This window comes from Martes martes, assembly GCF_963455335.1.
Source record: "Martes martes genome assembly, chromosome: 11".
Lineage (NCBI taxonomy): Eukaryota > Metazoa > Chordata > Mammalia > Carnivora > Mustelidae > Martes > Martes martes.
In genome coordinates, this window is record NC_137899.1 from 96,753,615 (window position 1) to 96,779,678 (window position 26,064).

Below are 26,064 nucleotides of genomic sequence, written 5' to 3' on the forward strand. Positions count from 1 at the left end.
AGGTGGAGGAGCAGCCGGACGTGGCGGGGGCAGGTAGCGGCAGGCCGGGAGAGGAGGGGGCTGGGCCCCGGCGGAGGCGCAGTCCGGCTGCTTCGCCACCTCGGGGGCAGCCGCTCGACCTCCGCCGGCTCTGCCGGGAGTGGGGACGGTGAGTCAGATCTCGGGCACCCGCGGGTCGGGCGGGGGCGCTGCTGGTGGTGGTGGTGGTGGTGGTGGTGGCGAGTCAGGAAATGACATCAGAGGCCTGTGCCTGGGGAGGGGAGGTCTCAGCCCAGCCGGGGCGGCGGGGGCGGCGGGACGGGGGCGGGAAGACCTTGGCAGAGCCTCGGGCCCGGGGTCCGGAGCAGGGCCCCTTCCTGGGGGAGTTTCCTGCCGGGTCCGCCCTCCCTGCCTCTCCCCGCCTCTCCCCGCCCCCCTCTCCGGGCCGCTCCTTGTATGGTCTGAGCGCCGCTCTCTTCCCGCCCCCTCCCTCCCTCCCTCTTCCCTGCGTCCCTCCCCGCCCAGGCTGGAGGCTGCTCGGGACCCGGACGCAGAGTCCTGGGACCCGGCTGCGAGGCGGCCACCCGAGACGCTGCGCGCACGCTCCAGCCCGCGGTGAGGCGCCGGGAGCCGCCCGGAGGCAGCGCACGGGGAGGGGCGGGGGCGCGGGCGCCGCGGGGAGCCGGGCTGGCTGGGGGTCCGCTGCCCGGCCGCGCGCCGCGTAACCTGGCCGCCTTCCCCCGCAGCCCGGCTTGGCCATGGCGGCCCCCCGCCCGCCTCCCGCGATCTCCGTCTCGGTCTCGGCTCCGGCTTTTTACGCCCCACAGAAGAAGTTCGGCCCGGTGGTGGCCCCAAAGCCCAAAGTAAATCCTTTCCGGCCCGGGGACAGCGAGCCTCCCTCGGCCGCCGGGGTCCAGCGCGCGCAGATGGGCCGGGTGGGCGAGATCCCCCCGCCGCCCCCTGAAGGTATGCGGCTGGGCTTGGGGGCTGAACCCCGGCAGGTATGCGCCGGGCCGGGGGCAGTGGTTTCGGGAGTTTGGGGGTCTGATTGCACGAAGGGGGCTGGGCGCAGCTAGCCTGTCCCGAGCAGATGTTCTTACCTCATCGTGGAGCTCATGGCTGGGAGCCAGGGCTCCTGGGACCGTTCCAAGTCCCCCGCCTGGGGGTGGGAGGCGGGAATGTGGGGCACGAATCTTCCCCTCTGGGTCCGTTTTCCCAAGTGTAACGGGAGCTGCATCACTCCACTGTCGAGTCCCCCGCCTTTACTGACCCAGTGCTCCCAGGGCGCCCTGCCTCTCCCTTTCCTTCCCCAAAGCTCCGGGGCCCCGGAGAGTTCTTGGGTTAGGGGTGAGAGCTGTAGAAGGAGAGTAACTTGGGGGAAGGGGTGGAGGGGTCGCCTGAAGACTGTCTTCTCACCTGACTGTCCTCTCTCGCTTTCCTACATCAGACTTTCCACTGCCACCGCCTCCTGTCCTTGGTGATGGCGACGACTCGGAGGGCGCTCTAGGAGGTGCCTTCCCACCTCCCCCTCCGCCTGTGGAGGAACCGTTTCCCTCTGAGGCTCTGGAGGAGGAGATCTTCCCTTCCCCTCCGCCTCCCTTGGAGGAAGAGGGAGGGCCTGAGGCTGCCATACCTCCCCCACCACAGGTACTGGGGCTTGGGAGGGGCGGCTACAGTGGGACACCCCCCCCCCCGGAGGAGAGGCCAGTCCTTACCTCTGACCTCCTCTGCACCTCTGACCTGATGGGGGTGAGGTGGGAATGGAGACCTGGGATCCCTGCTCTGACCCGTGACCCTCTAGCCCAGGGAGAAGGTGAGCAGTATTGATTTGGAGATCGACTCTCTGTCCTCGCTGCTGGATGACATGACCAGGAATGATCCCTTCAAAGCCCGGGTAAGGGACGGGAGAGTAGGAAAGGCAGGGCAGGGAGGAAAGGCACCCGCCCCTCTAACTGAGCTTCTTTTCCCTTCCCTCCCCTTCCTTGCAGGTGTCATCTGGATATGTACCCCCACCAGTTGGCACTCCATTCATTCCCAAGTCCAGTACTAAGCCTGCAGCTGGGGGCACAGCACCCCTGCCTCCTTGGAAGTCCCCTTCTAGCTCCCAGCCTCTGCCCCAGGCCCAGGCTCAGGCTCAGGCTAAGCCTCCCAGTCAGACCCAGTTCCATGTGCAGCCCCAAGCCAAGCCTCAGGTCCAGTTCCATGTGCAGCCCCAGCCCCAGGCTCATCCCCAGCCTGTGCCTTTGGCTAACACCCAGCCTCGAGGACCCCCAGCCCCATCTCCAGCCCCTAAGTTTTCCCCTGTCCCTCCCAAGTTTACTCCTGTGGCTTCAAAGTTCAGCCCTGGAGCCCCAGGTGGACCCGGGTCACAGCCCAGTCAGAAGTTGGGGTCCCCTGAACCTCCCTCTTCCAGTAGCACAGGCTCCCCTCAGCCCCCCAGCTTCACCTATGCTCAGCAGAAGGAGAAGCCCCGAGTGCAGGAGAAACAGCATCCGGTGCCCCCACCGGCTCAAAACCAAAATCAGGTGAGGAAGGGTGGGAGGACCAGGCTGAGACCAGGGAGCTGGGGAGGGGGCTAAGTCAGGAGCCAGAGAATGAGGGCCGAGGTGGCTTTAGAGAAGGAGGTGGACATGGAAACAGTGGGATAGGACTTTTGAGCCTCTGAAGTTGGCCTGGTGGGTCAGTGGTAAGAGAAAGTTCTCTGGAGGGTCTGGGTCTGGGTGGGGCCTTAAGGTGGACTTTCCCTTGCACCCTGCCCCCTAGAATGTTAAATGGAGGGATGAGATCATCACTGGTCCAATCTTGCTTCTTTTCTCTTCTTGGATTCTTGAGTTAATCTCTGTGCTGCTCTGAACCACTCTCAGTGCCCCGGGGCCCATCTGATGATAAGAGTCACAGTGTCAGTAAACACTGGCTGAGCCAGCATCCGAGGAGTGCCAGGCACTGTGCTCTGTGCTCTGGAGGGAAGAGATCTCTTGAAGAGGTGAATTCTGAGTGAGTCAGATGGGCCTGGGATAGAATTCCTGGCTCACAAGACCCTAGGCAAATTAGGTGAACTTTGGCCTTCAGTTTCCCCACCGTAACCCTACACAGTGGTTCTGAAGATTAAGTGAGCTAACTCATAGAAGGGCCTGGGATCTCTGTCTAGCTCTTGAATGCTAAGCATAGGAAAGTGATCATTCCTGTTTGACCATTTTTACCTACTGGTGCAGGGGGCAAGATCTAAGTTGAGGGGACCCTGCCGGTCACATAGTCCTACGAACTATCATGTTAGTCGATGGCACGAATGTGTTAGTAGGCAGGCACAATTGAAGGGATGCCAGTGCCTGTGAGTTTTACAGAATCTGCTGCTACAGGAGCTCCAGACAGGCATCAACATGGGAGCCTGCAGGTTAGGAAAGGTGTGACAGCCCTAGTGTACCTTGAAGGGTTGGTGGGACTTGAGGTACCCGAGAGGAGAGGGAAGGGCATTTGAGTGGGAACGGCATGAGCAAGACTCAAGGGCACAGGTATGCCGGGGTGTTTGGAGAAGAGAAAGTAGTTCCTGTGGCAGTAATGCAGAGCTGGACTTACAGAGATAGGTAGGTGGGGGCTTGAGGGAGGAGGAAGTAAGACAACACACCAAGGGAGCCTGTGAGTCCTGGAGAGTTGGTACTGGGTTTTGAGGAGTCATGTGGCCGGGTTGGAGGGCTGGTGACAGCTGTGCTTTTGGAAGCTTTGGGGGAAATTTTTCCAGCACAAGCATGGGCTAGAGGTAGGAGGTCAGGGATGCATGGGAATTCACTCCTGGGCGACCGTGGTAGTGTTAGTTGCAGTGAAAAATAAAGCCCAGATACGAAAACTGTTAAAAAGGAAGAGCCTCCAGGCTTGGTAACCGATAAGCGGGTGGAAGAGGAGGGGTGTGTTGGGGAATGATGGTATTGCTGACAAAATAGAGAAGTCCAGAAGGGGAAATGGTTTGGACGGGAAGAGGAGGGGCCCAGCTGTCAGTATGTGGAGCAACAGGTTCCAGGAGGACTTAGTCTCAGCTGGAACTGTCATCTAGTTAGAAATGGAGGACTGGGTTTCAGGAGAGGGCCTCGAACTCGAGGAGCGTGTGATGATACCAGAGCAGCAGGGGCTGCTGAGGGGCCCAGGGGATGCTGAGAGGAGGAGCTGAGGGTCTAGCAGTTAGAACCTTGGGGGATGCTCAGGCTGACCAGGTGGGAGGGGGAAGATGGGCAGCAGGAGGAAGAGGGTCACAAGTCAGGGCGGGGTCTCAAGACAGTGTGATGGCGGAGGAGTTCCTCAGCAGGGGTTTGAGGTGGACGAGGACCAAAGGCAGAGATTTGGCCATTCTGAAGTCATAGATGACTTTGTTGTGGCCCTTTGGTGCCCTGTGTTGGGGACAGAGTGAAAGGAGGTGCGTCAGTAGGTGGTGAGAAATGGAGTTGCCAGAGTAGCCTGCCCCCAGGTTGGCAGGGGAGAGAGTGCGTGTGTGTGAGAACCGGGAGGAAGAAGCTGTTGGAAGAGGGGTTCATGATGCTTGCAAGCCAGGGCTGCTGCTGGCATGGCCTCCTGGAGGGGAACATGGTGATGCCGCCACCCCAGGCATTGCCAGAGAGCAAGGGCAGTATGGCCACCGTGTTTTCTGGGAGAGGAGGAACAAGCAGGGAGCTGGAGCTGGCTGGCTTCCATCTTCTCAGTCATGTAGGAGGTGAGGTCATCGGTGAGCGAGGGGGCGACGCAGTCGGGGGCTCTAGGAGATGGAAAGGTTTGGAACAGCTGCTGTGGGGAAGGCGACTGGGAATCTGCAGGAGCCAAATACCAGACAGCCCCCCTGGGGCTGAGGCTGGAGGGCACAGAGGGCGCTGCAGTGTTTTGTGAACTCACTCTGCAGTGTTCAGGGATCTCTCCACCTACTTTCTGCAGCTGGGAGGCAGAAGCAGGAAGCGGGCAGTGGCTGAGATGGGACCGGCTAAGCCAGCGATGGTGGCTGAGGGTGGCATGAGTAGCTGCGAGGGCCTTGTTGAAACAGATGGTTCAGGGACCAGAGCTGGGAGAGGCAAGCTGGAAGATTTTGATGCATAAGACACCTGGGGACGGTCGGGAAGCAGAGGAACCTTTTCTGAGTTGGTGCATTCAGTAGGTACAGAGGGGGAAGGAGAGAGGAAGGTGATTGTTGGGAGGTCAAGATCAGGGTCTTGGAGGAAGCTTTACTTGAGACCGGTGAATCTCGGGTCCAAACTGTTTGCAGTGGAAGGTGCCTGAGACAGAAGGACATTTGGAGCTGTTGGAGTGGAAGAGCTAGGGGTCTGACCATGGATGTTGAGGCTGGGACATTGGTGCTGGCAGGCAGAGGGGGAAAACTGTGGCTGGATGGAGCGGGTCTTGAAGGCGTGTGCATACCCATGGGGAGCTGATGTGTATGAATAGCTCATACTTACAAAGAATGGGATGGACACCTCAGGTAGCTCCAGAGAGCAAAGACTGGCTGAGTGCCCTTCCTCTGTCCTCAAGATGCTAGGAAGGGAAGACTGGGAGAAGGGACGGGGAGGCTTACATTGGGGAAGGGGCTTCCAGGGGCCACAGTCACGGAAGGGCAGGAGTCTGGTAGGAGTGGTAGGAGTCTGTTGGGGAAAGGGCTGGGAGCTGGAGCCTCCATGAAGCCCTACTTCCCCAGGCTGATGGCAGCTCTGGATGCACACAGGTGTGAGTATGGGGGAACCAGGGCTGAGAGGGAGCTGGGAGGCTTTGAGGTTCCAGGTGTTATAGGAATGAAGGCATTGGCAGGTAGAACATTCGGTGGTTGGGGCCTCAGTCCTGGGTGGGCTTATCCAGTAGAGAAAACCAACCGAGTGTTTCTGTTGGAGTGTCATAGAAATGCTGGTGCAGGCCACACAGCCCCTGGCACGGCTCAGGGTGACTGGTGGTGCCCCCCTAACCTTATCGGCACCCCCATCCCCGTCTCCAGCTCTCTTAGGATGCCCTTAATAGAAGGGTAGGCAGGTCTAGCGAATGGTCCTCTGAGGCCTACGGGGAACGGGGTGGGGTCGGGTACTCCTGGACCCCTGCTTGGGGAGCTGGGGGCTGGGCTCCAAAAGATGGCACTGGGGGTTTAACTTGTGATTCCCGCCTGTGTTGCATCCTCACGCTGACAGGGGCTGCTCGGCAGCAGGCGGGCCGGGTAGGTGTGTGTGCACCTGGGTGCACATGCCATCACGTGCCAACCTCTCCTGTGGGGGGCCATGTCTGAGCATGCTCCGTGGACTTGACGCGTGGCCTGGTGTGTCGGGTGCTTCAGTAACCTCAGCTGCTGTGTGTGTGTGGCCTCTGTCTGCTCAGTTGTTCTGGCCTGTCCGTCACTGCCCCGGGGCGGGGGGGGCGGTTTGGGCAAAGTGGGCGGAAGGGTCATCCCTTTCCCCTTGATCTTGTGGTGCTGGGGGCCAGGGAGGGAAGATGAGCAGCTTTCTGAGTCAAACCTGAGTGTCTGGGAGATGGGAGGGGAGTTAGTCTGTCTTGGAAGAAAGTGAATAAGCTGGCTGGGGAAGGTTCTTAGAGAGGGTGACCCCTCGGGAGAGTATGAAGAGAGTGTTGGCGTTTCAGGGACGCTCCCCTGGGGCCCCAGGACCTCTGACTTTGAAGGAGGTGGAGGAGCTGGAGCAGCTGACCCAGCAGCTGATGCATGACATGGAGCACCCTCAGAGGCAGAACGTGGCTGTCAACGGTGAGCTCCCCGACGAGCCGTTGGGACCTCGCCCCTGGCCTTGCAGTGCTGGCCAGCACCTTGGCTCTGCTCCCTGTCGGGGTGGCCGGACCCTTGCACGCTCCTTTCTCCTCTTTACTTCTGTCCTCTCTGGCCTTCCCAGAGTCCTGTGGCCGGTGTCGTCAGCCGCTGGCACGCACACAGCCGGCGGTCCGGGCTCTGGGGCAGCTCTTCCACATCACCTGCTTCACCTGCCACCAGTGTGAGCAGCAGCTTCAAGGACAGCAGTTCTACAGCCTGGAGGGGGCGCCCTACTGCGAGGGCTGCTACACTGTGAGTCTGGGTTGGGGCTGAGCGGTGCTGCCTGAAGCCACCGCCAGCGGGTGGGGGGCAGTGCAGGGCAGATGTGCCCTCGCGGCTGGTTTTTGGGTGCCAGTTCCCTGCCAATGCCCTACTGTTGCCTCCTTAGGACACTCTGGAGAAGTGCAACACGTGTGGGCAGCCCATCACTGACCGCATGCTGAGGGCCACGGGCAAAGCCTACCACCCGCAGTGCTTCACCTGCGTGGTCTGCGCCTGCCCCCTGGAAGGCACCTCCTTCATTGTGGATCAGGCCAACCGGCCCCACTGTGTACCTGACTACCACAAGTGAGGACCCACCACCTCCTGTCTCCTGGGCTCTTCTCTGAGGTTGTCTGAGAGTTAGGCTGCCCTCCCAAGTCCAAGACCACTCCAAACTGCTGGCCTCACTTTCTGGTCCCACATTCTGTCCGACAGCAGGAGCCCCATTTGTCTGGATGTAGCTGTCCAGGGGTCTCAGAACTTGGTAGCAAGTCCCACTCCTGGTAGGGCCCCCTTGGCCTTTGGTTCACTGAGGCTTCTTTTGGGTGTGGTCTTACGTTCAACCATGTGTGCTGGAATGACTTCATTTCACACACACACTGGGCTCTGAAAGTTCTTTTGGAGATCAGTGTTTTGGAGTTCTGGTGTTCTCCTAGAAACACTGTTTACAAGGTGGCTACTTTCCTAGGTCCTCAGCAGAATCCCACAGTGTATCTCAAGGTCGGTGCGGGAAAATTGCACAATCTCATTCCCACCTCTGCCAGTGTTTGAGGTGTACGTTTTCAGAATTCCACCTGACGTGTCCAGAACTTCACATCCCTCCCTCCACCCACCCCACCAGTGGGGCAGAGACACCTGCATGGCAGGGGAGGCTAGGGTCCCGGGTCCAGGCATGGGGGCTGGAGAAGGGCACCTTTGGCTGTGGTCTGTACCACCAGGTAAAGACCTCATGGCAGAGGCTCCTGGAGTGGATGGGCCTTCGGGAGGGTGGGGGAAAGGCAGGAAATTCCCCTTGATAGGGGCCCTGGAAGGTGGCTTGTCTTAGGACTTCCCTGTTGAGCTTCCTCTGCCTAGGGATGTGAGGCAAGTGGGCCAAGCTGTCTGCCCCATTGCCATGCAACCAGCATGTCATCTCCTTCCCTGCACTTCGATGGATAGCCCTGGGTACCCTGTGCCCCCATTCTGACTCCTGCCCCACTTTTGGGCCCCTCCAGGCAGTACGCCCCCAGGTGCTCTGTCTGCGAAGGACCCATCATGCCTGAGCCTGGCCGCGAGGAGACCGTGCGAGTGGTGGCTCTGGATAAGAACTTCCACATGAAGTGCTACAAGTGTGAGGTTGGCTGTGCTTCGGGCCCCCTGGGCTGGGTGGTGGTGGGGGCGATGCCAGAGCCTGCCTCATCCAGTGCTCCTGTCCCTGTGCAAGGTGAGGGGGAGGGCTGTGGGGTCCCTGAGTTTGGATAAACCAAGAAAGAACGTAACCAGCGGGAGGTAAGGGCCTTGTGCTTTGCTATAGTGGAGGGGAAGGGGGAGGGGGATGTGCTGAGTGAAGTTAAAGGAGGCAGAGAAGGGAGCTGAGGCAGGTGGGAGAGGTAAGGTCCACGTCTTTTATCGGGTGGGTGCTTTGGAAATGGCTCTACCCACACTGCCTGCCTTAGGTGGGAGGGGTCTAGGGGACAAGAGTGGCAATAGAGGTGAGGCTAGGAGTGGGGGTGCGTGTGGTGGGGCATAGGAAGTGACCTGGATATCACCCAAGCCGTGAGGCATTTGGTCTTCCTACTTTAAAGATGGAGGTGTGGGGGGACACAGGGGCCTTCCACCAGCGGGCTCTTCTTCCTGTCTCCCAGGACTGTGGGAAAGCGCTGTCCATCGAGGCGGATGACAATGGCTGCTTCCCCCTGGATGGCCATGTGCTCTGCCGGAAGTGCCACACTGCCAGAGCCCAGACCTGAGCAGGGGATGGGCGATTCCCTTCCCCATCAGTGTACCACCCACACTGAGACCACCCTGCCCCCCTTCAGTTATTTTTTTGATGTCCAGCCCCTCCTCCCATGCCAACCCCCACCCCAGGATCCCAAGCACCCTGTCCGGGGGGGCCCCAGCACGGCCTAGGGCTGCAGAGTCCCAGCTCCGGGTTTCCAACCCACCCCACCCCGCAGGGACCACGCACCATCCTCCAGGTGTACCCCACCTGGGGGCACCAGGTTGAGCGCTGCTGCTTTCACTGCTGCACCGATGCCCTCGGCTGGCACCCGAGCAGCTGCGTCCTCTGCTTGCTGAGGCCAGGAGATGCCCTGACTCCAGGAGGCTGGACTGGGCCGGGCAGACCGGCCTGGACATTCCCACCCACCCCCATGCTGCCAGGTTGTGGCTACAGCTACAAATAAAAAACCCTGTTTTCCAGAATTCTTAGGAGTCAACTCTTCTGTGCCTACAGCCCTCATGGATGGGTTGGAGGAAAGAACAAGGATAAAGAAGCCAAGGGTAAAGGAGAAAACTGTTTATTTACAAAAATATATATGTATATGTGTATATATTAAACCCTTCCCCAGGTCCCTCCCCCAATTACCTTTTTATTTCTACCCCCACCTCCCTTTTTAAAACAAAGGCCCCCAGGCCCAGAGGTGAGTTCCTCAGGGAAGGGTGGGCAGGAGCAGCACCAAAGGCCTACATCTCGTAGGTTGAGGGGAGGACTGTGGGGAGTGACCACGGCCCTCATCTTTGTGGGTGAGGGAGGGGCTCAGTCCTTGAAACCCTGAATACTGCAAAGAATGCGCTTCTGGTGTCCTGGCAGCGTGATCCCCATCTGTGCCAGGTCCCTGTGGGTGATGAAAGGGGAGTGTGAGTGTGGGCTTACCTCCCAGGAGTCCTCCCAGCCCAGGCCCGCGGGGTCCTCACTCGGCCGTCAGCTCCAGCACACACTCCATGGTGTCCAGCCCCGCTGAGCGGAAGTGCAGGATGTAGCGTTTCATGCGGATGGACTCCAGCCACTCGGGGACGCTGCGATAGGGGATCCCGTCCGAGCCGCTCAAGCTGGGCAGGCGAAGCGTCACCCTGTGGGATGCAGGGTACCTCAGTCCCATGGGAGAGGCAGGCGCTGTCCTCTGCCTCCCCCCTCCAGCTTCCCTGACATCGGGGCTCAGCCTGTGAGCATCTGCAGCCAGCATTCAAGTTGGGTGTCTGAGCACAGAGATTATCTGGACTTTGTGGATTAGCCTGGCCATTGTCTGTGAACTCATTTCCTGGCCCGATTCCTGGTCTGTTCAAGGCAATGGGCAGGCTGACAGTCCTGCTGCACTGACGGGCACAGGGGAAGTGGCCGCCCTGGGAGGCCTGCACACCGGCAGACCGCTAGCCCACCTCCCGTCAGAGTGGCCAGTGCTGCCTGATCAGGGGCTGTCGCGCAAGGGTCAACCATCCCAGCCGAGGGGACGCAGAAGGCAGGAGAGCAGAGACCTGGGAAGCCGGACAGGGTCCTGCCATTGTCAGAGTGGCCCCCGTGAATGCCAGGAGCAGCCACTGCTCGCCCCCTCCAAGCCCGGCTGTTATTCTTGCCCTCCGACACCCACAAGACAATGAGTGTTCCTGTGCTAAAGCCAACCAGAGCCAAAACCATGAGCAAAGTAAATCTGCTGGGGGAAAAATGTTCAGCATTCCAGAAAGATTAGCACATGTACTCTCCAGTATACGAGGGAGTTGTGCTCCAAAAGACAGCTTCAAAAGTTGGAACTTGGAGCACGTTTTCTCCCAGAAACAAGGTTATATATGGTGGTTTGATACAGAGGCTGGCATGCCAGGGCTGGCTTACTTGGTTAAGCATTCGAAGTCCAGCCTTGCCCATTTCCCCCACCACTCCTGCCACCCGTTCATTCTTCACATTCTGGCAACCTTTTTGGTAAAACACAATTCTGATCCTGCCCCTCCCATTTAAAAACTGGTCAACAGTTCTCCATGCTCAGGGTGAAGTGCAAACTTCTCGGCAGAGCTGGTCTTCCTGGCACTGACCCTGCCACCTCTCCAGCTTCATCTCTGGCCACGGTCCCGAAATAACACTGCTGGGATCCTGTACTATTTGTAATCAGCCTGCCCTTCGCTCCCCAACCCGTGCTGGCCATGTGTCCTGGGAGACCCCACAAGGCCGCACAACATGCATCCCACTGGTACTTGCTGGTTTCTGTCTTCCTCTCGTGACCAAGCTCCCTGGAGTCAGTATCAGGTTGTCAGCATGCTTCTATGGGCTTTCCATCTCTGTGCACTTGCTTCCTCTCTCCCTCCAAGCTAGGGATAGATAGCTCTCCCATCAGGGTGGACTGTCCCCAAGGACGCTGACTATAGTCCTGCCTCAGGCATATGCTGTGCTCTTCCCAGAAATCCACAGCCCAGAACTCAGTGAATGTAGCTGAATGTCCACTCCCATTCTTGCAGGTCTGCCCTCTGAAAGCCCTTGCCCTCTCCAATGTGGGTACCTGGGATCAAAGTTGGCAATGGTCCGCAGGGAATGTGGGTTAGCAAGCAATTGTTCCAGGTGTGCCTTCAGCTGGTGGAAGGAGGGCCGACGGGCACGGTCATAGGCCCAGCAGTTCTTCATGAGTTCATAGAGAGGGGCAGGGCAGTCCACGGGAGGTGGCAGCCGGTACCCATCCTCAATGCTCTTCATTACCTGCAGTGGGGACGGGGTGCAGGCTTGAGGGAGAAGCTCACCTTCCCTGGTGGCCCCTGAGAAATCTCTGTTCACACAAGACAGAGGCAACTGAGCCTCTACCTGCCCATGACCGTAGTAAAGAGAACGGGGAATAAGGCAAAAGGGACTGAGAACAAGAGCGCAGAGAAGCTGCGGGTCAGGAAGAAGGAATAGGGTATTTGCGGGCAAGAGCCACGGGAGGATTTTGGGAGGAGATGAGAGGTGAGTTAGGGGTGACAAGGGGGGAGTACTCCAGGCTTACCTCCTGATTGCTCATCTCTCCATAGGGCTTGTCTCCAAAGCTCAGCACCTCCCACATCACAATCCCAAAGCTCCACACATCGCTGGCCGTGGTGAAGGTGCGATGGGCGATGGCTTCAGGGGCTGTCCAACGGATGGGGATCTTTCCTCCCTAATGGGGCATGTAGGACAGAAAGGTGACATGTTTCAGGGCGTGGTGGGGGGAGTGGGTGAGAAAACAACTGTCAAAGGGATGAGTAATTATTATGTCCACAAAAGCATGTGTCCTTACTCGTGCACGTGACTATATATATGGCACATAATTGCACACACGCGTGTGTGCGTGTGCATGTGCGCGTGATGAGTACAGTGCTCTAACCTGGGTTTCATATGTGCCATCCAAATTGTCCAGGAGGCGGGTCAAGCCAAAGTCAGACACCTTGCAGCACAGGTTCTGACTAACTAGGATGTTCCTGGCGGCGAGGTCCCGGTGGACATAACTGTGGTCACTGAGGTAGTTCATGCCAGATGCGATGCCCTGCAGCATGGCCACCAGCTGCCCAGGGACCAGCTGGTCTTCCCGCTCCTGCAGCACAGTGAGTGGGCAGGTTAGGGATGGGCAGGCTCTCCTCTTCCCAAACCAGGAGCCAACCCCAGGGATCCACGGTGCACTCCCCTGCCCAGCTGGCTCTGCCCTCCTCACCCTCAGGAAGGCGTCCAGGGCTCCATTCTCCATAAACTCTGTGATGATCATGATGGGCTTTTCTGAGACACAAAGCACACGTCAGCACGGCAGCCTCTGCCCCATCTTTACCCAGAACCAGACTTCCTGCCCTTGGCACCATATCTTCCCATCACTCCCAGTGGTCTCATGCCCTCCTTTCCTCCTCTTTCCCTCCCCATGCTCTGAGAGGCCGCTGCTCGTACTCTTTGTGACAACGCCTTCCAGGTGCAAAATGTGTGGGTGGTTGAACTGGCCCATGATAGTTGCCTCTCGAAGGAAGTTCCACCACTGGCCGTCTGGAGAGGTGTCCTTCAAGGTCTTGATGGCCACAGTCTTGCAGTCCTGGCTGGGGATTCTCAGAGTCCCTCGATATACTTCCCCAAACTCTCCTGGATGGAAAGAAAATAGGCCGTGGCCCGATGCCCTGTCAGGCTCCCCTGGGGGGAAGGGGAGCCATATCCTCCAGTCCCCAGGTTCCTATCTTCTCTGATCGAAGAAGAGGCTTGCCCTTGTTGCGCCACGGGGTTGGGCTGCCCTTCCTGGGAAGGGGACAGGAGTCTGGAAGAGGAGTGTAGCTCTATGACCTGTCTGGGACTGTCTCCCACATGAGCATAGCTCTTGGCTAACAGGAGCTGCTCGGCAAATGCCCGGTGAAGGCGGTCGTGCGGTGGCTCTGGGCTGTGTTTACAAAGGGCAGGCGGGGCCAGGGCCAGCGCACCAATGACCAGGGAAGCTGACCATTGCCTCCTCTCTTCTGCAAGATCCTCCGGTCACAGCTCAGCTGGCATGGCTGCACAGTTGGCAAGGACACTGCCAGGCTTTGTTCTCCTGCTCAGATTCATTTCCTCTGCTGACCCAAGGGATCAGGGCAGCCCAAGGACACTGGGCCCCTGGTGGGGTGGAAGGTGGAGATTTAGAGGGAGGCTCTGAATCTCTCCCACATTTGGGAACCATGTGAGAATAGCTTGGGACTGGGCACAGTGACCCCTCTGTTGATAAGGATGACGTGTGAAGGCTGTTCATCAGAAAGTCCACAACCACAGAAGCAGATTGTATGGGGAGCAGGGGTGGCTCTCAGACACCTGATAAGGGGGTTACAACATGACCACAGTGATTCAAGGAGAACATAGGGTAGAACAGGGAAGGAACTCATCTAGGAGCTCTTGGGCCAGCTGAGAGGCTGGCTGGCTAGCAGCTCTGGGCTGCCACATAACAGGGGACCTGCCCGGCTCACCTTCCCCTATGACAGTGTCCACAATCAGCCAGCCTGGATCAAGCTCCTGGGTGAAGTCCAGGGCTCCTTGGGCAGGGTCCTCATATGCTTGGAGGTCCACATAAGGCTTCAGCCACAGCTTGTCCTCTGTGGGGAGAACAGGGAGTGCTCGGCCACAGGAGCTCCAACTGCAAGGCTCAGGAGGGTTTTTTGGGGGGGTGGTGAGGAGAGGTGAGGCCAGCAGCACTCCCCAGCTTTCTCATTCTTCTGTTCCCTTAGGAGTCCCGTTTTGGCTAAAGTGGGAGAAAGTCTCTGTAGCAATGGGGTTCTTCCTCTGTCCATGTGCAAAGCTCTGCGTCCCTGCCCCCAGGGGCCCAGAGCACTGGGCCAGAACCTGGGCCTGAAAGCCGTTCACGGCCTCCAGTGACCTAATCTTCCCACGGCTCACTGACCACAGTTCAAATTCCTTGCCCTTCCTCCTCACCCCTGCTAGCCATACTCCTCTGATCACTCACACCTCATTCACATTCACAGACAAGGCTCACTCTCACTCCTGCACTTGGATGGACCACTGACTCCCCCTTTGGCGGGGGCACCTAATGAGGTGACCAGTAGGAAGGCCACATGCCTTAGACTTTAGGAAGCCTGCCGCAATCCCTTTCCCGCTGAGCCTCAGCCCACAGACCTGGACAGCCAGGATGGGGGAGGCTGCCCAGGGCCTGGGTGCCAGAACAGTGGCACCGAGAGCTACCAGGTAATTGCACAGAGCCTCTGGGGGGCTATCAGAACAAAGTTAATTAACCAAAGTTAATTAGGTACCAAAACAGAAAAGCCCTAGAGACAAAAGCCCCAACCTGTGCTCCCAGAGTTGGCCTACATATGTGGGTTGTCTGGTTCCATCCCAGTGGTACTTCCCAATACCCTTCCCCACATATACACACACAGGTGCCCCCGGCTCACCTCGGTTCACTCACCTCGGTTCACGTCGGCAACGCGATCACGTTGCCTCTGCCGGTGTCGCTGCTGAGTTTTCCTGTGGGGATAAGGGGGCAGCTTCTTCAGAGTCTCGGCATGACCGCATGCACCCAAGGGCCTCTGGCTGGCTTTTTCCCACAGACGACAGGGGATGGGGGCATAGGATAGGGTGGGGGTATGCCAGAGCTTTCATACTAGGCGATGGGCAGGTTGCTGGGGCTGCCTCTGGGGCTCTGGCCAGGCCGAGGGAGCACAGAGGGTGGCTGGGGAGGGGCAGGGACAGCACCTGGAGCGGAAGAAGAGGATGCCCAGCAGCAGAGCGATAGCCAGCAGCAGCCCGAAGATGATGGCAACAATCTCTCCTCCGGTCAGGCCCCTGGAAACTGGGACATGGGATGAGGAAATTTGGAGGGCTCAGAGTCCACTGGGATGATGGAGGCTGAAAGGGCACACCCAGGGGCAGGGCCCTCAATGGGCCTCAGGTGTGTGTCCCCTCCCCAAGGAGATGGGTGTATGTGTGTGCGAAAGAGAGCCAGCACATGGAGGCCTCACACTGAGACCACTCACTTGGGGAGGCCTACTGATGAGCACAAAACTGAGGAGTTAGCAGATTTGATAGGAAGCTGGCTGGCAGCATCACATCAGAAGGTGTATCTGAGGAGATTATGAAGAGGCGGGGCTTCGTGTGCCTCTGTGTGGGGCTCTCCCTGCACCCTGGGCAGCTCCTGTGCGTCTGTGCACATGCATACAGGAAGGGGAAAGGTCACCGACTGGAGCACGGTCTGAGAAGCCTCAGTGGGATGACAAGTGCGTGTGTGTTTGGGGTAGAACACAGGAGAATCCACCCACCTGGAGGGCTTGTCCGAAACTCATGGTCAGGGGAGAAAGGACCAGGCCCTAGAGGGGTCAGCATTCGAACTCTGACAATGTACGTGGTGTCTGGCTGCAGTTCAGTCAGCAAGACCCTGGGTTCCAGAACCATCTGGTGCCGTTCTTCGTCCTGTTGATGAGAGCTAACCTTAACTGGGCTGTGCCAAGCCAGACCCGGTGAAGGGGATGGGCAGTCTTGGGATCACGTGGAGTGGTGTGGGTGGGGGAATGGCCAGGGCAAGGGCTCTTTGTAGGCCTTTGTTCTGAGAAAGCCGCACAGTTCACTGTGGTCAGATTTCCCTCATCCCATCACCCGGGCCTGGGATGCTGGGGTGTGCCCAGGCATGGACACTGGGCATGGTCTCTCAGGCCCGCCCTCACCTGATTCAGCACATGTAGCTCATAGCTCAAGTTCCCCCCGGGGCTGCGGGGCCGGGATCCTGCCCAGGTCAGTTCCAGCTGCCGTGGCTCCTTCTTCACCAGCCTCAGGGACAGGCCTGACAGGGACTCTGTAAGTCGGGAGAGTTCCAGTGGGTTTGGAAAGAGCAAGTAACTTTAATGGCTTTTCGATTGCTTCCTGCCCATCCATTTGTCCCTGTGGTTCTAAGCCCTTCTGGTTTCTTCCAGTTCTGTCCTGGTTGCTCACCTGCATGCCCCATGCTGATGCTCAGGGAGGCGCTGGCATGCGTGGAGGGGCCCAGCCCCGACACTCCATTCTGGGCCTCGACATTAAAGGTGTAGTTGGCATAGGGCTCAAGGCCATTGACACGCACAGCCGGTACCGTGAGCCCACTGGGTCCTGGCGAAAAGCGCACACTTCCCCCACAGGGCTGGCAGGGTCCTCCGTCCACCGCTGCTCCCCGACACTGAGAACACCACACACTGTACCTCACATCCTGGCGCCCCCCCATATCTGCTGGGGGTTCCCAACGCAGGGAGAGCTGAGTCCCCAAAACAGAGAAGCTCAGGTTTTGGGGAACTGAGGGGGGCCCTGTAAGGAGAAGAGGGGCCGTTAAGAGGAGCCAGCTTTGCTCTCACCCAAGCTGCTGGCCCCTGCCTCCTTCTACCTTTGAAGGCCTTGCTGGCAGATTTGATTCCAGAAATGAGGAATCACCTCACTTCTGCATTCTTCTAGGGAAAGTAAGGTGCAAGGGAGGAGCTTTAAGGGTTTGTTGCTTTAAAGGATGCCCAGTATATGAAAGCTCTGGAAAATTCCAACCTTAGCTTGGGCTCAACAAAGGGCTGCACCTCCTTGCAGATAGCCAAGCCCTTCCTCCTTGGACTCACGTGTGCATGACACCTGGGGGCCCTCCCCAGGGGCTCGGAAATAGCCGCTCTCACAGGGACAGATGGTGGCCCCCTCAGACTCTGCTGTGCTGTGTCCGGGGCACTTGAGACAATGGGGTACATCTGTGTCCGCTCGGTAGGAGCCGCTAGGGCAAGCTGGAGAGAGAATGCAGGAGAGCCATGGATGTCCAGTTTTTACGGGCAGACTCCTCCCCATTCAACCCCTCTCCCCCAAGCCTTTGTACCAGAAACACCCTATATGTGTCTCCTTGGGAGTGCTTAGCCACTCAGTCTAAAAATGGCTAAGATGGAGGACAGGAGTCCTTCCCTCCCCCAATCGGCCTCTGCATGTCTCACCCCCTCCTCAAGGCTCCTTACCCAGGCATCCTTCACCGTTGCCGTCTTCCTCATAGCCTGGCTCACAGTGGCACTGACCCACGGGCACCAACCACTCACCGTCGGGGCTGCAGTGCATGCGGGGCGCCCCTGAGGGGCCAGGGCTGGCCTGGGCATGGGGCAAGCAGGTCCCTCCCACTTCCACCAACCCGCCAGGGCCAGGGAGAGTGTCGGGGAACCGGGCCAAGCCGTGCACAGCCTCGGGACAGCGCTGGTAGAACACCCTCACAGACACCAGGGCCACACAGGCACCTGGGTTGTGGAAAGCAAGGTAAAGGCCTCGGCGGGTCAGGCGGCCCAAGGAGCAGCGCTCCACATTCAGTTTCACCGCACCAGACGCCAGGTCTCGGATGGTGAAGCTCTGGTCTGCAGCCACAGTGGTTACCTGGCAAGGAGCAGGGCGAAAGGGGGTATGGCGAAGTCATGCTTCATTTCCATGGAACAGAAAACGATTGTTTGCGTAATTCTTTATAGTTTACACGTCCATAAACCAAGGGCTTATTACCTGTGAGCTAGTGAGCTAAGCATCTTATGTGTGTTATGCTCTTTGGGTCCATACGATAAACCTGGGAGGCAGGATGGATTACCAGCCCCACTTGACAGACAGAGAAATTAAGGCTAAGAGAGGCTCCAGACCTCCTCCAAGATCACACAGTCACTACATGACGGGACTGGAATCCAGGCCGTGAGACGCCACAGCCCATATAATTTCCACTACTCGAAGGTGTTCCCAACCTCTGTGCCAATGAGGTGATCAGTTATAGAGTGCATCATCATTAATTTATTACTAATAACAAACTTTACAACATCTTCCCTTTGGGAAAAAAAAATGCGAGCACTTCCTATGATAATATGCTCTGGATACCTCCGCCTTCCAGTGCGTTTTCCTGAGCAGGAAAGAAACGGATGGAATTAGAGAGCGAGCCTGCGGAGAATGGTCTCCCTAACACAACTCCAGGAGGACTCACAGGGGCGTGTCGCACACCAGCGCCCTGCGTGCTGATAGCAAAAGTCCAAATACCTCCTCCCGGCCTCCACCAGGGAAGGCTGTTATCTCAGGGGAGGCTGGCCTCTGCAACAGGCGAGGCGGGCATTGTGAGCGACACTCTTTCCGCACCGGGAAACCTGGGAGGGGGTAAGCTGAGCCCGAAGATGGGACACAGCAGAAAAGGCACAGCGGCTCCTCCTTATCCGCAGGCTGGCTTTTGGGGCTGCAGGTGTTAACCACGGCCGTCAGCCGCCGCCGTAACAGGTGATCCCCCTTCCGACCTTTCGTGAGAAGGTCAACAGCAGCCTCACGCTGCGTCACGTCATCACGTCATCGCGTCATCACGTCGCAAGCCCAGCGTCACGCCGCAAGCCCACCGTCACGCCGCAAGCCCAGCGTCAGGACTCAACACCTCGCCGCTGGCCTCACCTCATCTCCTCACAGGGCGCTTTGTCAGCTCACGGCATTCCCCAGAAGGAAAAGGGTGAGTACCGAACAACGGGATATTTCGAGGGAGAGAGAGAGACAGAGATGGAGAGAGACCGACAGGGTAAGAGACTACAGTCCGAAGACCTTTATCACCGTGTACTGCTCTAACTGTCGTCGTTCTCTACTAGCCGCTGTTACCCTTCTCCCGCGGTGCCTCGTGGGCGCAGGGACGGGCGCTCGGAAACAACCCAGCACGTCTGGGGTGCAGTACTGCCCGCGGCTCGGACATCCAACGGGGGTTCTGGGACGTGCGCCCCCCCGGCTGAGGGGGGGCTGCTCTACTCACATCCACCCCTTCTGATCTCTAGGCCCACATTCTCGTCCTTATTCGACACCTGGACCCTCTTTGTGTTTCTGCCACTTTGCCTTTTCCTTAGCGGAGCGGGGTCACAGGGAAGAGGGAGGCAGGAACCAGTGTTAGGACCAAACGGTGGGGGTTTAAAAGCACCTTCTGGAACAAGGGCCGTCGGAGCTGGATGCCCACGTCCTGGTCGCTCTCCATGTAGAGGAGGTTGAAGGTCTCCTTGCAGCCCAGAGGCCCGGCTCCCCCGGGGAAACTCTTGCAGTCCCTCACGGTGAACTGCAGCTCCACATGGACCCGAGAAGCTTCCTCCCCTCGGTAAATCCAGTTGGAGCGCAGCCAGTGGTCAGTGTCTCCGCCTGCTTGCACTGGGCAGTCCTGGTACATGTAGAGGGGCGTCCCGTTCAGTATCTGCTGCACCTCACTCCACTGCGGGAGGAAAATCCCAGTCAGGCTCCAAGTCAGCACGTGCTCCCCAAACTCTGGTTTTGTGGAGCTGATGATGGGGAAGCTGTTGTCAGGGCTCCAGGGGTTCAGGCTACTTGTCCTGCTCTCTTCCCACCCCTGGGCCCGAGGAAAGTCAGTTAAATATTTAGGGTCAGGAGCTATTGAGATATACAGGACAGGCAAGACAATACCCCCTTCTGATCTGCAGCCTTGGATGAGTCCACTCCCAACTGAAGTTTGAGCACCAATTTTTACTTGCTCTCATCAGCAGAGCTCTCAAGTGCCCTAAAGGGAGACTGTTATGGCATAAGCCCAGTCCAAAACCTCTCTGCCTATTTGTTCAGAGAAGCGGATACTGCATTTAATATCAAGGCCCCTAAGCTTTTGGAGGGCAAGAACAGGCACAGAACTCTTCTGTATAGGGGGAACTCACCCTCTCTGATATTCCTTCCGGTTATGGTCACTATCAAAATCAACGACGGACAGGATTGGGTGGACTCCTGGACACCATGCAGTCCACGCCCCCTTAACTGCTTTTATCTTAAAATAATTTTTAAACTTACTAATAATCATAGTTAGCACGAACGGGCCACTCACCATTGTGAGCACTTTCCATGCGGAAACTGAGTCACAGCAAGGTTAAAAGACTTGTCCTGTGCCCTCAGTTGTTAAGAGGCTGAGCTGGGGCATGTACCCAGGCACTCTAGGTTCAAGTTTATGCTCTTGATCATTATGTCTCTGTGCACTTGTTAGTCAAAGTCAGAGAACATATATAGTGTAAAGAGAATGTCCTCTCACCCGACTACCCCTTCACAGGGAGCCACTCTGAACAATTTGGAATAAAGCTCACCACACCATTTTCAGTACCTCTATAGAAATGGCTGAAGATTTTTGTGTGGATGTGTTTTTAACATATATATATATTTTTAAAACGTAAGTGCTATTTTGTAACCTGCTTTTTGCTCTTAACAAATAAAGTCTTTGAAAGATATTCAGAAGTGGGGCCTGGGTGACCCAGTCAGTTAAGCATCTGCCTTCAGCTCAGGTCATGATCTCAGGGTTCTGGGATCGAGCTCAGTGGAGAATCTGCCTCTCCCCCCAGCTCGCACTCTCTCCCCACTAGTGCTCTTGCTTGCTCTCTCTCTCAAATAAAAAAATAAAATCTTAAAAAAAGATGTTCACAAGAGTATAAACAGACCTACTAATTCTTTTTAGCAATCCATAAAATAGTATTCTATTGTATGAATGAACTATAATTCATTTAATCATTCACATATTGTTGGACACTTTGGTAGTTTCTAGTTTTTTTTTTTAAGTAAGCATGTACAGATTTCTACAAGATTTCTGTAGAACTGCTGTATCAAAGGATAAGTATTATAAATTTTTAAAGAAGATACTGTCAAACTGGCCTCCAAAAAGGATTTATCAATTTACACTTTCACCACCAATGCATGAGGCCCCATTTTTTGAAAACCTGGGTATTAACGATCTCTTTACTTTTGGCCTATCTTATGGACACAAACACAGCTTCTTGCCATTTTAATTTACATTTTTTTTGGAGGTTTTGCATTTCTAATTTGTTCACTGGCTATTTCTATTTCTATGTAATTATCTGTTTCTAAACTTTGCCTGATACCCTGTTCTTATCTTTTTGGAGTATGCATTTGGATGAGGCTTTTTTTTTTAACATTATAAATGTTAATCATTTGCTTGAAATATGTTCCAAATGTTTTCTTCCCATCATGCCACTTAATTTGCTAATGATGTCTCTGATGTTGGTATCTTAAAAATTTCACATAATAACATCTCTCTTCTCTCCCTATGATTTCTGGGTTGTGTACTTTGCTTGGAAAGCTCTCCCATCCCAACCTTATAAAGATCTTCTATATTTTCTCCTAATATTTTTGTAGGTTTGGTTTTTAGGTTTAGATTTGAATCTCCCTAGCATTTGTATTTTTGTGTATAGTGTGAAATGGAGATGTAACTTTACAGCCTCCTTCTAACTTGTTGTCTTCTTTTTAAAAGTATGGACATCCGAATGTCTATTTGCTATCTAGTCTATACTTTGCACATTGATTTGCAATTCCAATGTTATCACATACTAAAGTCTCATGTATGTGGGTTTTCTATTCTGTTCCATTGACCTGGTTATTCTTGTGCAATGTCACGTGTTTTAATTATGGGCGATGTACTGTATGTTCTGATATCTAGTAGGACAAGTATTCTATTTCATTATTGTTTTTCAAAAATTCTCAGCCATTCCTATGTATTTTTTTCTTGCTAGATGGATTTAAGAAAGGAGCTCTCAAATACTATAAAATATCCCGTTGATATTTTGGTTGCAACCCCTTTATCTTATAGTGGAGTCTGAGGCCCTCAGAATATCTCCCTTTCCAAGGGTGTTCACTGCTACACTCACCTCCGGGAAAAGGCAAGAGAAAGCACCATTAACTAAGAATTGGGTGGGGTGGGGCAGGGGCAGAAATCCATGAGGTATAGTTCAAAGATTGGGCAGGGGTGTCCCGGCAGTGAAGGCATGCTGGGCCTGTTGTTAAGAGGAATTATGATGGGGAAGCCCAAGTGGAAGGCCTGGGATGGAGGTCAGGTGGAAGGGTAGTACGTGGTTAATGTGCAGCTCATTAGCTACATTGCCATAGCTGCATCTGGAGCCAGGCACAGATGTTCCCAGCTGTAACTTGCCTCTCCCAGTCCCAGCAGTGACAGATGGGGGAGAACCAGCTGCCCAGGATCAGCAGCAAGAATCCTTTTGCTTATCATTTGGGCTGCTCGCTGCTCCATGGGTACATTCTGGGGAGCCTGAATTTGTGTGTGTGTGTGTGTGTGTGTGTGTGTTGAAAAGATAAGGAGGGGAGGGGGCAAGGTAGACATCAGGAGTATGTGACTGGGGCTGTCTCTGTGCCCTCCTGGTGCAAAGCTGTTTGGCTTGAGCTGCAAAAGGGGTCTTGCTTCCACTCCAGTCCAATAAGGGAAGAGTTATTTGGGTGGGGACAGCTGGTGCACACTGGGGGGAGGGGGGTGAAGGCCTGTGGGAGCCAGCAAATGGACCTGCAGCCCTCATTGTGGAGTGATTAGCTGGTTTATGAGATGAGGCACCTATTACGGCTGGCCTAATCCAGGATTTTCTAAGCAGCCCCTCCTGTAGGATACATTATGGTTTAGTCTATTAATTCTAATTATAGGCCACTCTGTGGGAGAACTAAGAGTAGAGCCAGGACCCTAGGACCCAGAGGGAAAGTAAGCAAGTGACCCCAATCCCAGAAATAGAGGCTGCATTCCTACTGGAATAGGAAGGGGAAAGGGGTCCAGGACTAGAGGGGAGGAGGGCCTGAGGCCAGACTCCTGGAAGCCGAGGCCAAAGAGGTCAGCCTCCCATGGTTCTGTGGCTGGCTCTGCTGAGTGGTGGAAGGTGCTCTCTGGGACTCACAAAAATCTACTTCTGTTCACTAGGTTTTAGGAACACCCAAGGAAGGAAGGGACTTGGAGCAGGTTCAGACAGCTGGAATGCATGGTGTGCCTGGGCTGGGGAGGATGGAGAAGGTGCCAAGGGCTCAGGACCTCTAGTGGGGGGAGCGTTTAACTTTGGGGAGGCAAATACCCTTTAAAGAGTTAGGTGAAAACTTTGGCTTTCCTCTCCATATACATATACACAATTTAGAATATACACTTTTATGGAGTTCCCTGACCCTCTGAAGCCTATCTGTGCCACTCTGTTGGGACAGATGAGACCTCAGATTGAGGTCACATCTGGTATTTTGGTTCTTAGCCCTCAACCATCCCTAGTATGGCTCATCGTCTCCCTGGGTGATGTGGGCTCATCACCCCCAAGTTCTAAGTATTCAGCCCTCTCTCGCTGGAATAAGGAGGGAGGGAGCCAGGCGTTGAAGCGTTCTTCATGGGGCGAAGCCTAACCCCCCCCAAATGTCCCATTCAGGAGGCTCTGACTCACCTCCCCTCCCCCTCCCTGAGTAGACACTTCCAGTTTTTCCTGCTCTTTTCTCTGTTCCTCCACCCACCTCTCCGCCCATTTCCCACTGGCCTGCAGCTTTGAGCCTTCCCTCCCCTGACACTTACCCCATCCTCTGGGGGATCCAGCAGCCAGCCCAGCTCTCCCTGTGCTGTGCTTGTGTCCATCAGAGTGACTGAAGTAGGGAGAAAAGGGGCCTGTTACCTCTGGGGGAGGAGGCCCTACACCGTGCAACCCACATTCCTCCTCCTGGGCCCCCAGCCCCAAGGCTTCCACATCCTGTTCCTAACAGCTGCAGACTTCCTGAGGTTTAGCCCAGGAAGGAGGAGTGAAGAGCTCTAGGGATTAGTCTGTCTTCCTCCAGAGTATGAAGGGAGGAAGGCAGAGTTGGGGAAGGGCTGGGGCAAGGACTGGACGTCTGGATCTTTGGCCAAAGTCAAGGCAGGAAGTGCTGGGAAGAGCAGCCACACACAAGACTTGCACCCTCTCACTCAGCAGGGGCTGGTGCTGCCTGGGGGATCCATCCGCTGCAGAACTGGAAGAGTGGATAGGCAAAAGAGAATCTCAGCCCCTGGAGGTCATAAGTGGTTAGGGTGTGGACAGGGGACCTTCGAGGGGGTTCCTGGGCGGCAAGGCTCGCTTCTACTGGCAAAGGACCTGCTCTGCCTGTGGTTGGGGGTGCGCAGTGTGGGTACAAGGCGTAGCTGAGTCTGGGAGGTAGCGCCAGAGACGGTGTGCAAGCCTTAACATGGAAGTCTTGACCTGTACATCTGGGAACCCCTGCACCCCAAGTTCTAATCCATCCCCCAGCACCAGGTCCCTCTGTCCTCGGGCCTAGGATGGCATAAGGCGACTTCCCACCCCTGACTTCATATGGTCCGGATCTCTGGGTTGGGCAACTGAGGCTGAGACCGCCTGGGAATGAGGGATCTCCACGATCCCTGGGGTGGGGGTCTGGACGCTGCCTCCCCGCAGCGGTCAGGAGCTCCCTCCCCACCACCAGGCACAAACCGTAGGCCAGGGTGACTGACCCGGGAAAGCAGTTGTTTGGGGGGTCAAAGACCAAAGACTGGCCTGGCCAGTCGGTCGCCTGGCTGCGGGGCAAAACAAGAGCGCTGGAGAGGGGGGCGCGGAGAGGGCCTCCTCCGGAATGCCGGCTCCTGGACAAGGATGCCGGCCGAGCCCCAGAGGAGGGGGTAGGGGCGGGAGCGGGGGTCGGTACCTTCCTTGGCGCGCGCCCCCGGGGGCAGCGGGGCGCAGAGCAGCAGCAGCAGCCCAAGCCCCAGGGGCCAGCGCCGCTCCATGGCGCCGGGCCGGGACCTGGGACCTCGGCCCAGACGGCTGGGTCAGGTCTCGAGGACTGGACGAGAAGGGAGGGCCGGGCGGGGGTGGGGGGCGGGGCCAGCGCCAGGGGCGGAGCCCGGCCTCACCTGGATCACCTTCTTAAAGGGACAGTAGGGCAGGAAGGAAACTTGTTAGACAGGTAATAAACTTCAAAACCGGAGGCGTCTTGACCGGAATGAGACTGCGGGCGCCGCCTAGTGAGTGGGATTAGGAATTGACTAGCCCGGTTCTAACCCTAAACCCAACCCAGTCTTGATCCAGCCTTTAACCTAATTCTACCTCTGACTTGAACTACACCTCTACCTTTCTAAAGGTCTAGCAACGTAATAGGCACCGGGGAAGGCAGGGTTTTATGCTGCAGTAGGGGAGAGTTAGATAACCACAGTGCAAGGTGGGCTGCAACTCTTAGAGAAGCGAGGGGGTTGAAAGAGGAAGCAAGCCCAGCCTTCAAGGCTCATTAGGTGAGTCTTCAGAGAGCAGACGGTGTGAGCTGGGTTTTCAGTGGCCGATTGGGAAAGGCAAGGGCCTGAGGCAGGGAGCCTCAAGGTGCACTCTGGGAGTGGTAAATGGACCAGTCTGACTGCTGGGGCATGGGATTTGTCTTGGGAGCAGGGCAGAAAGGCAGGTGTGGCCAGAGCAGGGAAGGTCTTGGTAAACACGTTACCATGCACTTCACAGAGCAAAAGAGAGGACTCCGTGAAGGGTTCTCAGCACAAGTGTTGAGAGGGAGCAGGTCCAGCTGCTTTAGCCCTATCGGGAGACAATTCACATCCTTCCCATCCTCTTGGAGACTATCTTACATTATATTTAACAAATATTTATTCACTTTCTAGTCTGCACACATCAAGCTCTGAGAGAATCAAAGAAGAGTAAGACAGTCCCTGCCCTAAACAAGCTATTTGTCGGAGGAGTGTTGAAGGGCTAGGGCATAGAGCAAATGCATATGACTAAAATGACAGACAGGAGTAGACCCCAGCTGAGGTGTGAAATGGGAGTGATGGTGGCTCAAAGGGGAGTGATGGATCCACTGAGGATGGTGGAGGCTCCACTCCTAGGTCCTCTCATTCCTATATCCCTTCCTGGCTCCATCTCATTTGGGTGAATCATTCATAGTGTTTGTA

The 26,064-nt window shown here is 56.3% G+C and overlaps 2 protein-coding genes across 2 annotated transcripts; one reads left to right on the forward strand and one right to left on the reverse strand.

The window, feature by feature from the left end:
* The first annotated feature begins 488 nt into the window (after positions 1-488).
* On the forward strand, positions 489-9,563 carry ZYX (zyxin). The gene is made up of 10 exons (XM_080818337.1): positions 489-594; positions 726-945; positions 1,427-1,626; positions 1,781-1,873; positions 1,968-2,504; positions 6,565-6,685; positions 6,828-6,997; positions 7,134-7,312; positions 8,221-8,341; positions 8,851-9,563. Exons 2-10 carry the CDS (start codon positions 738-740, stop codon positions 8,953-8,955), a joined length of 1,734 nt encoding a protein of 577 aa, XP_080674463.1. The 5' UTR covers positions 489-594; positions 726-737; the 3' UTR covers positions 8,956-9,563.
* Positions 9,489-24,954, reverse strand: EPHA1 (EPH receptor A1). Its single transcript, XM_080818336.1, has 18 exons — positions 24,822-24,954; positions 23,707-23,774; positions 19,315-19,596; positions 17,372-17,774; positions 16,994-17,149; positions 16,353-16,697; positions 16,088-16,215; positions 15,686-15,836; positions 15,123-15,219; positions 14,836-14,894; positions 13,883-14,008; positions 12,852-13,037; positions 12,628-12,689; positions 12,304-12,510; positions 11,947-12,096; positions 11,470-11,663; positions 9,902-10,057; positions 9,489-9,822 (listed from the first exon to the last, which is right to left on the reverse strand). The coding sequence occupies exons 1-18, from the start codon at positions 24,901-24,903 to the stop codon at positions 9,744-9,746; spliced, it is 2,931 nt and encodes a 976-aa protein (XP_080674462.1). The 5' UTR covers positions 24,904-24,954; the 3' UTR covers positions 9,489-9,743.
* Positions 24,955-26,064: the final 1,110 nt, after the last annotated feature.